Source organism: Globicephala melas, chromosome 12 (assembly GCF_963455315.2).
Source record: "Globicephala melas chromosome 12, mGloMel1.2, whole genome shotgun sequence".
Classification (NCBI taxonomy): Eukaryota; Metazoa; Chordata; class Mammalia; order Artiodactyla; family Delphinidae; genus Globicephala; species Globicephala melas.
The window spans coordinates 89872853-89885619 of record NC_083325.1 but is presented as its reverse complement, the minus strand read 5'-3'; the positions used below and the strand labels follow the sequence as shown (position 1 = coordinate 89885619).

Below are 12767 nucleotides of genomic sequence, written 5' to 3'. Positions count from 1 at the left end.
TCTAGATAAGTTCAAGGTAGCAGTGCTTTGCCATTAATATTCCTTCATAGCTTCCAGATATTTCACTAAATGATCAGAAAAATCCCACAATACTTTTTCAGAATTTCCTAGTGCAGTTTTGGTGCTTTCTCTAGACCAGAAAAATGTGTTTGCTTTCTTTCTTGTTCTCTGTTTTGAAATTCTAACCCACTCTTACTTTACTAAACCATGGTGGTGAGAGAACTTTATACACCAACTGGACCTATCACCATTGATTCCCCTTCTGCTGGAAGTAGGTTCTACAAAGGGAAATGGCTAGCTAAACACAGAGCCGATTAGCAAATCCCATGTTCCAGAGCTGTGAAGCCCGGAGAACTCCAGAAAAGAAAAAAACATTGATACCAAGTGATGGCAGCTTGAATATATAAACTGGTTCATAAATATTTGGACAAATTATTGAGTGATAAATATATATTGAATCATTAGGGGACTAATATGATGAGAATAATAATAACTATTCAGTGTCTCCTCTGCGTAAGTGCCTTTGAAAACATTCTTCACCCTCTAAACTGCCCGTTTACCTTTTAATAAAAAGGAAACTGAGAGACGGTTTACTGCTCTCCAAGTTGCTCTAGAGGCACTTACCTCCTACAAGCCTGCTTCAATGAGCTCCCACTCTACTGTATGGACAGCGCTCACATTCGCTCTTTCAGAGCTCAGAGTTTAATCTCTCCTGCAGATGCATTTTTATTAGAAAACGTTCCTTGGAAAAGGCCCTGTAGCTCTCTGACAGGGTTCCTGACATCATGGACCACTGCAGGTTTACTACGCTGACCACATAAGTACATCCCGTGACCAGGGTTAGTACTGGGTGAGCAATCCTGAGGATGCTGGCAGAGTGGGTGCAACGACTTCCTGTGGCCTTCAGGTCTGAGTTTACTCAGCCCGGAGGCAACAGGAAAAGGTGACTCAGGCTTCCTTCTGCCTCTACCTGCCTGGGGAAAGTGTTGCCTGTCGGCTTTGTGCCGTAGCTTTAAAGCACACTCGAGACTTAGTGCATATCTTGCTCTTCTCTTTTACTGTTGCTGAAAAAACTTCACAAACCAAAAGACGTGCAAAGTTCCCAGGACTTCAAAGTGACTTGAAAGGAGTTTGTGCTCCTCCTTTTACAACTGTGGCCATTTCTCCTTTACCTAAAAGTCGCTGGGTAGCCCCTGCAACAATCATGGTTCTGCCAGGCTTCGCTGAGGCGATCCAGAAGGCCCTGAGCTTCTTATCGGGCATTGGAATTCTGTGATGCACATGAGGCGGATGCACTCTGGATTCGCAACGCTCGTTCGTGGAGCTTGTGGTGCAGCAGGCGGGCCGTCGCCCAGTCTGGCACGTTCCGCCTCACTGTCCCAAGCTCTTCTGGCACAGCTTGCTTTGCTCCCCCTCCGAATTTCTCTTTATTTAAGACTCTGTTTCTAAGGCACATGCCATCTCATGTAAAATGACCAACATACCTTACACCGTGAGAGCCTGTCCCGCAGCGTGGACATGTGCACGCTGCCCTGAGCCTCTCAGCGTGTGAGACGTTGGGGCAGCGTCGCCACCCTCACCAGAGCCACTCAGCGGACGGAAATGGGGGCAGGGCGGTCAGGTAGTGCGGGAGTGGCGGCTTGGATCAGAATCCTGCCTAGGTTTGGAGCTGTTGAATCAGTCTGCGCCCTTGAGAAGTTACGAAATTCTCCAAGCATTCTGGCGCTCGTTCACTTCTTAAAAGAGAGAGTATGGCTGCTTTTGGAACCAGGCAGGTTGGGTTCATACTCTTTCTTCTCCAGCATATTAGTTCTCTGACCCGAGCAGGTACTAAATCTCTCCACACCTCAGCTACCTCACAGGTTAAAATGGTGATGCTAAAAAAAGTAAAAAAAAAAAAAAAAATGGTGATGCTGATAGACTGGCGCGAGGCTGAGGCGGAATAACCAAGGTGGGCGCTTCGTGCTCCTCCTGCTGCGGGCGCCCAGGACATGCGGCCTCCCTCCTGGGCTGTGCTGACCAGCTTCTTCCGGGGAGCTAGGCTCTCCCAGGAGCAGGGCTAACACCAGAGAAGCATCTAACCCTTCTTCATCCTCACCACATGACCTTCCCCACCAGACAGGAAGCACTCTACCTAAGCCGCCCTAATTTAAGGCAAGAGTGAAAATGCCAAACCCTTAACGCCGCGAACTTCGAGTTCTCATGTGCTCACGGTAGTTTTGGCATTAATTTCCTCAGGATGGGAATTAAAGTGAAATCGAGAACTTGGCATGGAGACGTGTGTTAATCAAGGTGCCCTCTTAGGGTGTCCCATCTTCCCGGCTGGCTGGGCACTGAAGATTCTCCGAGGACACCAGGAAGTTCCCGGCAAACAGGGACAGCTGGTTTGCCCTGCTCACGTTCAGGCAGGGCTGGGAAGGAGCCTGGACAGACGCAGGGGCGTCCACCTGCTGGAGGCTGGGGCGGCGGTACACGAGTTCTAACATCCGTTCCAGCTTTGAGGGTCTGTGGTCCCGGGTCCCTGCCCACCCCAGCAGCTGCTGCACGGACATCCTCTCTGGTGCCTGACTCACACCCGCAAGGAAGCGGCCTGAGAGCTCTCTACTTGGCACTGCGCATGCACCCCTTTCCGGACTGTGGGCGCTGCAGTCCTGACTGCCAAGCAGAGGAGGCCCAGCCTGCACCCAGCTGTTTACCTCCAAGGGCATGTCCTCGACACGGGCTCAGAGGTCACCAGAGGAAACACCGCCCCTTCGTGAGAGCGGGCCTGCTCTGCCCTCCGGCAGTCACCACTTCTTTGCTGTCTTGACTTTTTATTCTATTTGAAAGGAGGACTTCCTCTAAGAGCCAGGAAAGCCACACAGTCCTCCATCAACAACGTTCTGACTGGATACAGCCCAAGCCCCGAGGCCCCATTTGGAACGCGTTCTGCTTTTCATTCAGTTTAGACTTCACCTGAATTTGAAGGGTGAAGGGCCTCCAGGGATTAAAATAAACCATTCGTAACTTGCATGTTTTATTTCCCAGTAGCTTGACTCTTTTTATATGATTTGGACTTTGGGTTCCATTTATGGTTCAGACACATTGGCCAATAAATAAAAACTACAAAGCGAAGGGTCGTATTGAAATCCGCGAGTCTGGCTCAGGGCGCCGCTCACTTCTGCCTGCTCCACTTTACTCCGCTTTATCCCCTCTCCCACCTTCCATCTGCGTGTTTCCCACGTCTGTCATCTAACTGCTGGCCTATCTACCCTTTACTGAGTATCCGACCTTCCTCCTAGAACACACGCCGCTCATGGCAGGGCGCCTGGGGAGCCCCAGTGCCTACTGCGGTGCCTGGCTCCTCAATACATGAACGTGGGTGAATCTGCTTCCTGTCATCAGTGGGTTGTCCTTGATTATAGCCGCTACTGCTCAGGACCATGCGTGTCTCAACAGCAGGGTATGCGTTTAGTGGATACCGTAATTTCCATTCTGGCACTTGTAGTAAGAGTCCTACTTAAGCTCAAAATTGAGTATCCCACAGGCTATATACTAAAGCCAAGGTTCCGGTCTTTCCATATCTGTTTCTGTGGCTCGGGTTCTCACTTTGTAAAGACATCAATATTCTGTTTTGACTTAAAGATGAATAGTTATCAATGGCTTCATACATTCTCCCCTTCAGAAAGCATTTCAATTTTAATGACAATTTTCAAGGAGATGACACAAAGATGACAATTGTAGGATTGGGGACATTGTAGCAGAGAAAATATTACTGGATAGGAGCGCACTGCCTGGTGTTTCTGTATTTTCCCCCCATGAACTGCTCCTACTTCCACAACCAGAGTTATAAGCTCCTGGTTGAGAATTTGCTTTCCTTCTTGTTCGGTATTTCCAACCTGGAACATTTAACTATTATATAGATTAATTTATCTCATCACAGAAAACGCAAGCAAAGTTGAAACATCTAACCGCTGTGCATCACTTCATTGCTTCCGTCTTATCGAATTTTCAAAAAGGGAAACAGAAAGGTGAGAACTCACGTTTACCTGAAGGCAGACAATGACAGCTGCTGTTGGATTCTGTGATGGAAGCCACCTAGCACGATGTCGGGCCAGTTCTGAGCAGTTACAATCAGAGGTTTCTGGAGTCCCTGGGGGCTTGTCCATGGTCTTCGTGGAAATACAGGGTAAACTGTTCTCCAGAATCCTGTCTTCGGATGCCTGTGCGGATTTGCGCATAAGCCACCGCAGGACTGAAAAAGAAGCTGGCCTGGCTTAGCCGGATCAGCTGGAGACTGGACCTCCCCACTGGCTCAGGCCTACATCTCCAGTACCAGCAGACACAGAGAGCACACCTGCTGTACGTAGAGTTTGCCTTCACCAAGGAGTTAACTAATGGGAAAGGTTACAAACTATACTCTCATTTTTATCTTTGGACCCAGTTTACAATGATAATATTAATAAACCATGAAGGAAAGAAATTTAAACAAAAGACTGATGAAACAAAGAAAACCAACGTGCTAAACATTCAAACTGTTTTTATTGCATTCCATCTCCAGGGAGAACTGGAGACTTCGGACACCACATGGCTCTCCTGGGTCAAATTTTTGAATGCGCTCCTCATTTCTACTGATAATCTGCTGAGATGATATTAGGAAAAAAGGGAGAAAGCCAAAGATTTGAGTAATTATAATAAGCAGACTCTTGCTTCAGTTTTTTCACATTGTACAAATTCATAAAGTAATACTAAAAATGATAAAAAATACTTTATTTCTTTGACACAGAATATACAATATTGCACTCACGTCGCAAGTAGCGTGCAGAAAACATGAACTCTGTTCAGAAACAGCCAGAACAATTGTCTGGGCTGGTATCTCACGGAATCACCAACTACAGCACGGCACCGTAGCCCACTGAAAAGGGCAACGTCTGATAAATCCTTCTTTGTATTCCAGTGTCAGTGACCAGCAGTTTAGAAACTATATGCATCAGTATATAGTGAGGAAGCTTTCCAGTTACATAAATACCTTTCACTCTGAGGCATTGCTGATCTGTACCCATGTATTAATGAAATAGATACTACCAAGATATTTTCCATGCTGTATCAATAATTTTTTCTCTCCATCGTGCTTAATCATATTATCTGAGAAGCTATTCTTTTGTGAACAAAAGAAACTATTTTGCCGCAATAGTGAAAAGCAATTACAAGCTTTTTCATTCAGACTGAGCTACACAGTTTGATTTTCTCAAAGTCACTCAGCAAATTGGGGTAATTCAGTGAGGAAAGGACCTCTGGCCTCCAACCACACACTCAGGCCCGGAGCTTAGGCATGAATCTGAACGGACAAGAGGGAGCGTTAACCCATCCTGCTGGGGTCTGGGGATACCCGGTTCCTGACAGCTCCTTCCAGGAGTCGCCTCCACTGAAGTGCAAATGCTTCTCAAAGATCTTGGTGCTTTTAAATGGTAACCAATTTGTTTTTCTCTTTTTCATCTATTACACGGATGGTAGAGTCCGCACCATTTTGATCTCAGATAAATCTGAGCTAGGTTTCGGTTCATCCTATTCTGACAATAGAAAGGCACATAACAATTTTACTTAAAGCATTCACCTATAAAATTAATGGAACCTGTAAACAAGGGAACTGCATATATGAAAAGGTCCTTTAAAGAAAACTCCTCTCATCTTTGACATTATCTTTAAACTAGGTGTAATCCAGTGAACAGCAGAACAGCAGCATTTTGAAAAAAACAACAGGGAAACATTTCTTAGAGCAGGGAATCTTTGTCTTTCTAGAGACTACATTGACAGAGGTACATCCATCAGCCAACAGAGCCTCCCCAAATGCGCATCTGTGTTTTACTTAAAAACAAATCCCTAGAGCACAGAGCACTTTCTAGAGCAGTGAGCACTCTGCTTACAGTCAAATTTGGAAATTCAATTAAACAACACACAAAAAGATAATCAAGGAGAGAATGATTCAAAGTTATCCTGATAAAAACTAAAACCATACGAAGTGTAGGAAAACTATCTGAAGACCAGTAACTACGTAAAAATAAATATTTAAGTAATTCAAGGACATATTCTCACAGTAAAACAGTTACAAAAATAGAATACAATATTAAACAAATACATGAATATATCAAAATTGGTTTATAAAATATTTTACCACTGAGAAAGCTATTTCTCTTCCCTCCCGATTCTTCTAATAATTTTATTCTTGAAGGGACATATTTTGACAAAACATTGTAAGCTTTGACCAGGTGACAAGTTTTCTTTGGGTTGTCATCATCGATACAAAATTCCTCCCAGAAGTTTCTGAATCTGAAATCTATTTACTCTGAGTGCCATGAGCTGGTTCAGATTTAGGGTCACAGTAACTCCTTATGGACACCCAGAGGCTAACCCTTGTCTCAAACACACCCTTTTCAGAGAAGGGTGAAGTGTTGCCAAGTTTGGAATGATTGCCTGATAGGTGGGTGTGTGAATTAGACCAGAGAGCAGGGCACATCACTTGTCATGAGTCCATGTTCTGTCTAAACCGAGGCTTTTTATCCTTTTGGAAGCTGGGAACAAGAGAACCATGGAGGCCCATATTCTAAACGGTGCTGCAGAAGAGGACCACTGCTGTTGATCTGAAGGAAGGAAGCTCCAATATTCTTCTGCCAACTCTCAAGGAACTGTCCAGGTACAAGAAAAGGTTTCCGAGCAGTATTTCAGCTCTTTATCTTTTACTGGTACCTCTGCATGTCTACAACCCAACAGGAGTGATGTTCACAGAACGACCTTGCAGCTCTCAAGTGGTTTTAAAAGTGCTTTCTGATTCATTTCATAAGATGATCAGTTGCACAGTTTGGGAATTCACTGTAGTTTACGGTGCAGTGGTGCTTAGAAATTGAGGTCTACGTGTGAGTATGCAAGTGTGAGCATGTGTTTGCTCTTTGTTAGCCATAGTATTTGTGTAGAATATAACTTCTTATGATCACAGAACTTTGATTTAAATGGTGCCAATCCATCCAATATGATTGAAGAAGTAAATACCGTGGCATTCGTGTTTGCTTTTCATGCTCTTTGCCTTTTTTCTTTTTAAAATTAATTTAGATATCATCAAAATGTATAATTGTACCTCTTTGTCAGCAAGCCACTCAAAAAGATGCCCTTGAAAATATCTCCAAGCAGTTTTTCCCTCTTCTGCTGCTCTCTGGAAGCAAGGATAGGTCCACCTAACACAAGAAAATATCTTCCAGAGCTACAGCTGTGTCATAACAGTTATAACTCAGCTAATTTCCAAGTTCTATGTTCCCATCTTCTCCATAGCGCTTCCAACCTTCTGAAATTGCTTAGGCTTCTTCAATGGTGTGCTTTATTCCTGGGAAAACAGCAATCATATGGACACCTGGGTACACTGGACAAAACCTGGCAGTGAGGATGGCCCTGGGGTCCCAATCAACCAGACGTACTTCAAGGAGTCCCCACTGTCGGGAAGGCTTGCTTCCTGAGGATAAGGAAAAAGCTGTCAATCAACACCATTCTAGGCAAAAGTTATAAAGCCAAGCATTGAACTACGAAGTCAGGTCCCTGCAGTTTTTGGTTTTGTGATATTTTCTGCATTTTAAGCATCTCCTTTGCACATTTTAAATTTTGAAAAGAAATCAGTGGCAAAAGCAGCTATCATCTGGTTTCTCTGCATCCATCTCCCCGCAGGCCTTTTTCTGGGGAAGTAAAGAAAAATTTCTTTGAATGTTGATGGGTAAGGCCAGCGGCCACTAGCACAGAGCTGGACAACAAAACAGAACACAAAGGAAGCAGTACAAATAAATTTTTAGAGGCAAACAGATTCTTTGCTTTCAAACACAAATCTCTCTAAAAGGCCCAGGGGCTGGCCTGAAGACAGAGTAGGTAGCCTTATTACAGCTCAAGCCACTAGCTTACCTAAAATGCACTCTTAGTTGGTGACTACAGAGCTTCCCAGCTAGTCAAAAAAGAAAGAAGCAGAAATTCAGGGGTGTCCCAGTTTGTTTGCGCTATCTCCCCACGGCATCTTTGCAGATGGTGAGACAGTTCTACCCCCTAGCTTTCAGTTGCCCCACATCTATCAAAGAGAAATGTGAAGAGAGCTGGCGATGTCTGAAATTTTTGCCTTAAAACCGAACAATGTTTAGCCCTAATTAATTCAAAGGGCAAGTTACCATTCTAACAATTTTAAGATCGGTAACATTTATTTGTGCAAAAGATAGAAAACCAAAAACCGAAATTTTGGCAGGCCTATCATTTTAATGAATTGAATGACAGGAAGATGACTGAACACCAGTAGACAGAAGAGCAGTTTTCAGGAATTATACACTGGGAAACAGAATACCAAAATTATCCACATGTAACTATCTATCACTAATGGATCCCAGCGGGACTGCATGCAGATTCTACAAGTCATTCTCCAGCTCTGATATCCTCAGTTTTGGAAAGCAAGTATTTTTACTCCATGGGGTAATAAATTTGTGAACCTTTTATTTAATTCTGGATGGGATATTTTTATTTTACTTTATAATATCTCTATCTAGCAAGGGGACAAAACCCTCCATATAAAATGTTTTCTTTTTTCACTTAGAAAGCATATATTTGTTCATCTCAAATTTTCTGAATTTTCATGAAATCTTAAAAGGAATCCGTATGGACTCCAACACAAATGTCCTGATAAACTACAGAAAAATTACACCTTGTAGTCTTGCTTCCACAGCTTCCAGAAGTTACGGAATTAATCTCGGCCAAGTAATCCTGTGGGAGAAGGTCAGCTGCATTTTGTTCAAGCTGCCAGAAGACCCTCACCAATGAAGGCGAAGGGTCTAAGCGCTCTCCTGGCTCTTCTTCAGAGGGGGCTTCGTGTCTGCGAATGGCAAGTTGAGGGGCCGTGATCATGGGCAGACATCGTCCCAGTCCCAGTGGAGCTGGAGGAAGGACATGCATTTCTTCCTCACAGTTCTCCGAACAGCCAGCCCTTAGGTGTCCTGGGTGGAAGTTCAAATAACCTGAGCTGTCTTGGGTCTAGGAGAGTGAATTTGTAGAGAAAATCTTTACAGTGCTGGTGATTGCCAATGACATACAGAAAACTGGGCAGGTTCCGTGTCAATTCCATCTCCCTTCTCTGAGCAGTAATATGAAACAGCTCAGGATACAGGTGACATCCGACCCCCACTTGAACAAACAGGGTTATGTAGAGGGAGGGAGAGGGTGAGTGAGTGAACCTCTGTTCTTCTGCAGAGGCTCACCTGGCCAGTTTCCTAAACCTGTGTCACTTTCCCTCTTGCCTCGACTACTTCTCTGTCATAAAAGTGAAAGTTCTTACAGGCTAACCAACCTTCTTAAATCTTACACAGACTCAGACCTAAAAGGAAAGGTTATTTGGAAAGTTACTTCATGGACTGAATCCTAAACTCCCTCTCAGCTTTCACACTGGAGCACTGGGTGAGCGCTGTCGGTGAGCACTGGGTGAGCACGGTGGGTGAGCACTGGGTGAGCACTGGGTGAGCGCTGTGGGTGAGCACTGTCGGTGAGCACTGGGTGAGGTGGGGCTGGGTCTTGATGGATCAGAGGACAGCGCTTTTATTTTTTTGGTGTCAGGTTTTATTTTGGTGTGTTTGTGCACCACTGTGTTACTTCAGCACTATTTGCACCACCATTTTCACCTACACTCTTTGCATAAAGTACAGTGCACTCTGGCCACTTGGAAGGAGGTTATTTGTAAGTTTACTTTTTACATACTACAATAGACGACAGTTTTTTTGTTTTCCTTTTCTGGGTTTCAATCGTGCAACACAGACATACAGATTACTGACTATGTGGAATCATAAAGCGTAGAGGCTGGAAAGCATCTGCTATCTACCTTCGTTTTATGGACAACGAAGCTAGAAGTGCGGGAGTGGTTGCTACCAGAAGCACTCCCCACTCCCCACTGAGGGCTCCATCCTACACAGCATCCCTCTGGGACATGCTGGCCTCTGCAGCTTCCTTCCTCCACATCAGGGTGTTCATGGCCAACCCTAACCCTGGCCAGCATTCACTCGTCTCAGTTCCCAACACAACCGGTGAAAAGTACAAGTTAATGTGTGCTTTTAGTTTAAATTCTGACTGCCCATATACATTCCTTGGGGATTCAGGCTAGTGGAAATGCAATAATCCTCAATGAACTACAAGGGAGCACTTAAGTCATGACCCCTCTGAGTTCAAGAGAAACAATGAACTCCTCTGTTTTTGCGAATTGTCACAACCGTACCAAGACCATGGCCACTAGGGGAAGTCAGGCTTTTTCCAGGCCTCAGACACAGGTGAGCTGTGTGCATCACGTCTGTGGCAGACTCCCCACCACGCTGAAGACTGATACTGTGTGTTCAATCAGTCATCTCAACGGCAGAAAAAATACTTCCACCACGTGAATTTCACAAACACCTGTAGCAGGTTGTCAGTGCAGGGTAAGAGAAAACAAGATGTTGCAATGTTTAAAATCTTGGCTCCCAAAGAGAGCCCTGAAAAGGTACCTTCCCTTCTCTCTTCACCAGCCCCGGAAGTGCTCTCTCCACAGAGCTGACAGTGAGGATAAGCACTCCTTAGCTCCTCAGGGAAAAAGAACTTCTTGCGATCAATCCTGAGCTACTGACGCCCAAGGCGAAGAAATTTACCTCCCAAATTATCGTCAGAGGCAAATAAAATACAGAATCACTGCCAAGCAGGACTCTAAGATGCTAGTTCCGATCTCGTCCAGCTCCAGTTCAACAAACCGAAGCTCCTTCCTGTGAACTACGCTGCAGTGGCTCTCCGCAGGAAGGTCTCAGAACAATTTGAACAAACTTTAGCCAAATAAAGATCTCTGCAGCTAAATGAATGTCAAACTGCTGACAAGATCCTGTAGAGAAGTTCTCCTCCCTCCCACTTGGGTAAAGGCCTCCAGGAAGTGCAGAGCCTTCCTTTCTGCTGGAGGGGAGATGGCAGCCCCACCCCAGGGCCACAGGCTGACCGGTCAACTCACACCAAAGCTCTGGATGCCCACAGGAACTGGGGCTCTCAGGCTATGTTCAAATCAGGATAACTGCTGAGGTGTAAAACCACTTCCTAACTGAGCATTTATAATCCCAGTTTCTCCACTTTTCACAATAATAGACCAACTGGGATGGTGTTACCTTTCCGGGCAGCCAGAAATCGCACACTCAAAAGAACTGGTGCAGGCCCTGCGGGGACCTGGCCTGGCGGCCCTTCTGCTCTTCAGCAGCGGCCACTCTGACGCAGGAGCCTCTGCGTCGCTATCGCTAGGGTCCCTCGCTACTTGAGAAGGCTGGATCTACCCGGCTCGGTCACTCCCCAAGCCCTCACAGGCACGCCGCACACACACCCCTCCCGGCCTCTCTGGACGCAAACCTCGGTCCGGGTCTCCCGGGGCGCAGCGGTCACGCCGGGCCCTGCAGCCCCTGGCCGGGGGTCTCCTTGGCCTTCTTACAGGTGTACAGCCACTTGATGATGCGGGCGTTCCTCTCGACCACCGAGGTGGTGCTGGGCACCTGCTCCGTGAGCTCTTCTTCCTGCAGCCCCTCGTCGCCGCCGCTGTGCCGGGAGAAGCCGCTGTCGGAGGTGGCGACGCTCACGCTGCGGACCTTGAGGGCGACGACGTCCGACCCGGCGGAGAAGTTCTCCCGCCCGATCGCCTCCACCACCTCGGGCTCCAGGCCGCAGTACTGGAAGAAGGTGTCAAATTCGGCCAAGGACGCGGAGTAGCGCGAGCTGAGGTCGGACTGCGAACGCTGCAGCCCCCGGTGCCTCGCCCCGAGCAGCTCCGGACCCCGGGGCGCAGCCGGAACTCTGGAGGGCGCCCTGACCGGCGGGGCGGGAGCCGGGGGCGCGGAGGGCCCTGGCACCGCGGGAGCCACGACGGGGCCGGGTTCGGTCGGCGCGGCCTCCTGGGCCCCGGCCCCGCCCTCCTCTCCCACCCGGGACGTGCCGGGGGACCCCGGCGTCTTGTCCTTGCCCGGCCCCGGGAAGAGCTTCTTCACCAGGCCTCCCCTGGGGCTGTCGGCTCCCGACCCTCGGACGAACTCGCATTTCTGTCGGTAGATAACCAGCGAGTCCGGCCTCAGCGGCTTCCGCGCTATGGCCCTGCGCGCCGCCGCACCGGGGACGCGCGTCGGGGGCCGAGGGTCGCCCGCCTGCCCTTCGCTCGCCCCGGGGCCGCTGCCCTCGCAAGCCGGGCCTGGGCCGGCTCCCGGCGGGCCCCGCACGTACTTGGAGCGGTCGGCTGCCAGCCTTTCCACCGCGCTCCTGCGCGTCGGCCCCGCCGGGTCCTGGGCCCGGGGGGCCCCGGAGTCCCGGGACAGGAGGCGCTCGCTCGGGGGCGCGTCCAGGGCTGGCAGGGCGCGCATCCTCGGGGCTCGACAAACTGCGGAAACGCGCTGCGGCCGCGGCGCCCGTCAGGCCGGCAGCCAATTCCGAAGTCCGCGAGTGGTGGGGAGCGGCTCCCCAGTTCCCGCCGGCCAGTCGGGAGCCTGGGCGAACCCGAGTCCGCGCGGATTGGCTAGTTGCCTGGGTCCCCGCCCCGCCGGCTCCTCCCCGCCTGTTCCCGCCCCCGCCCCTCACCGCGCGCCCGGTTCCCGGTTCCCGCCCCCGCCCACGCTGGCTCCGGGCAGCCAGTAGCCTGGAGGACTGCGGGCGGACCTGCCCCCAGGGGGCTGCGCGCGGAGCCCGGCGCTCCGGAGCTGGGAGGGCCAGTCTGCGCCACAGGGCAGAGGAACGGGGAGGGATCGAGTTGG

The 12767-nt window shown here is 48.6% G+C and overlaps 1 protein-coding gene across 1 annotated transcript; it reads right to left on the bottom strand.

Annotated features, from left to right (window-relative positions):
• Positions 1–4653: 4653 nt before the first annotated feature.
• FAM110C (family with sequence similarity 110 member C) lies at positions 4654–12380 on the bottom strand. Its single transcript, XM_030844502.3, has 2 exons — positions 11386–12380; positions 4654–7477 (listed from the first exon to the last, which is right to left on the bottom strand). The coding sequence occupies exon 1, from the start codon at positions 12378–12380 to the stop codon at positions 11415–11417; it is 966 nt and encodes a 321-aa protein (XP_030700362.1). The 3' UTR covers positions 4654–7477; positions 11386–11414.
• Positions 12381–12767: the final 387 nt, after the last annotated feature.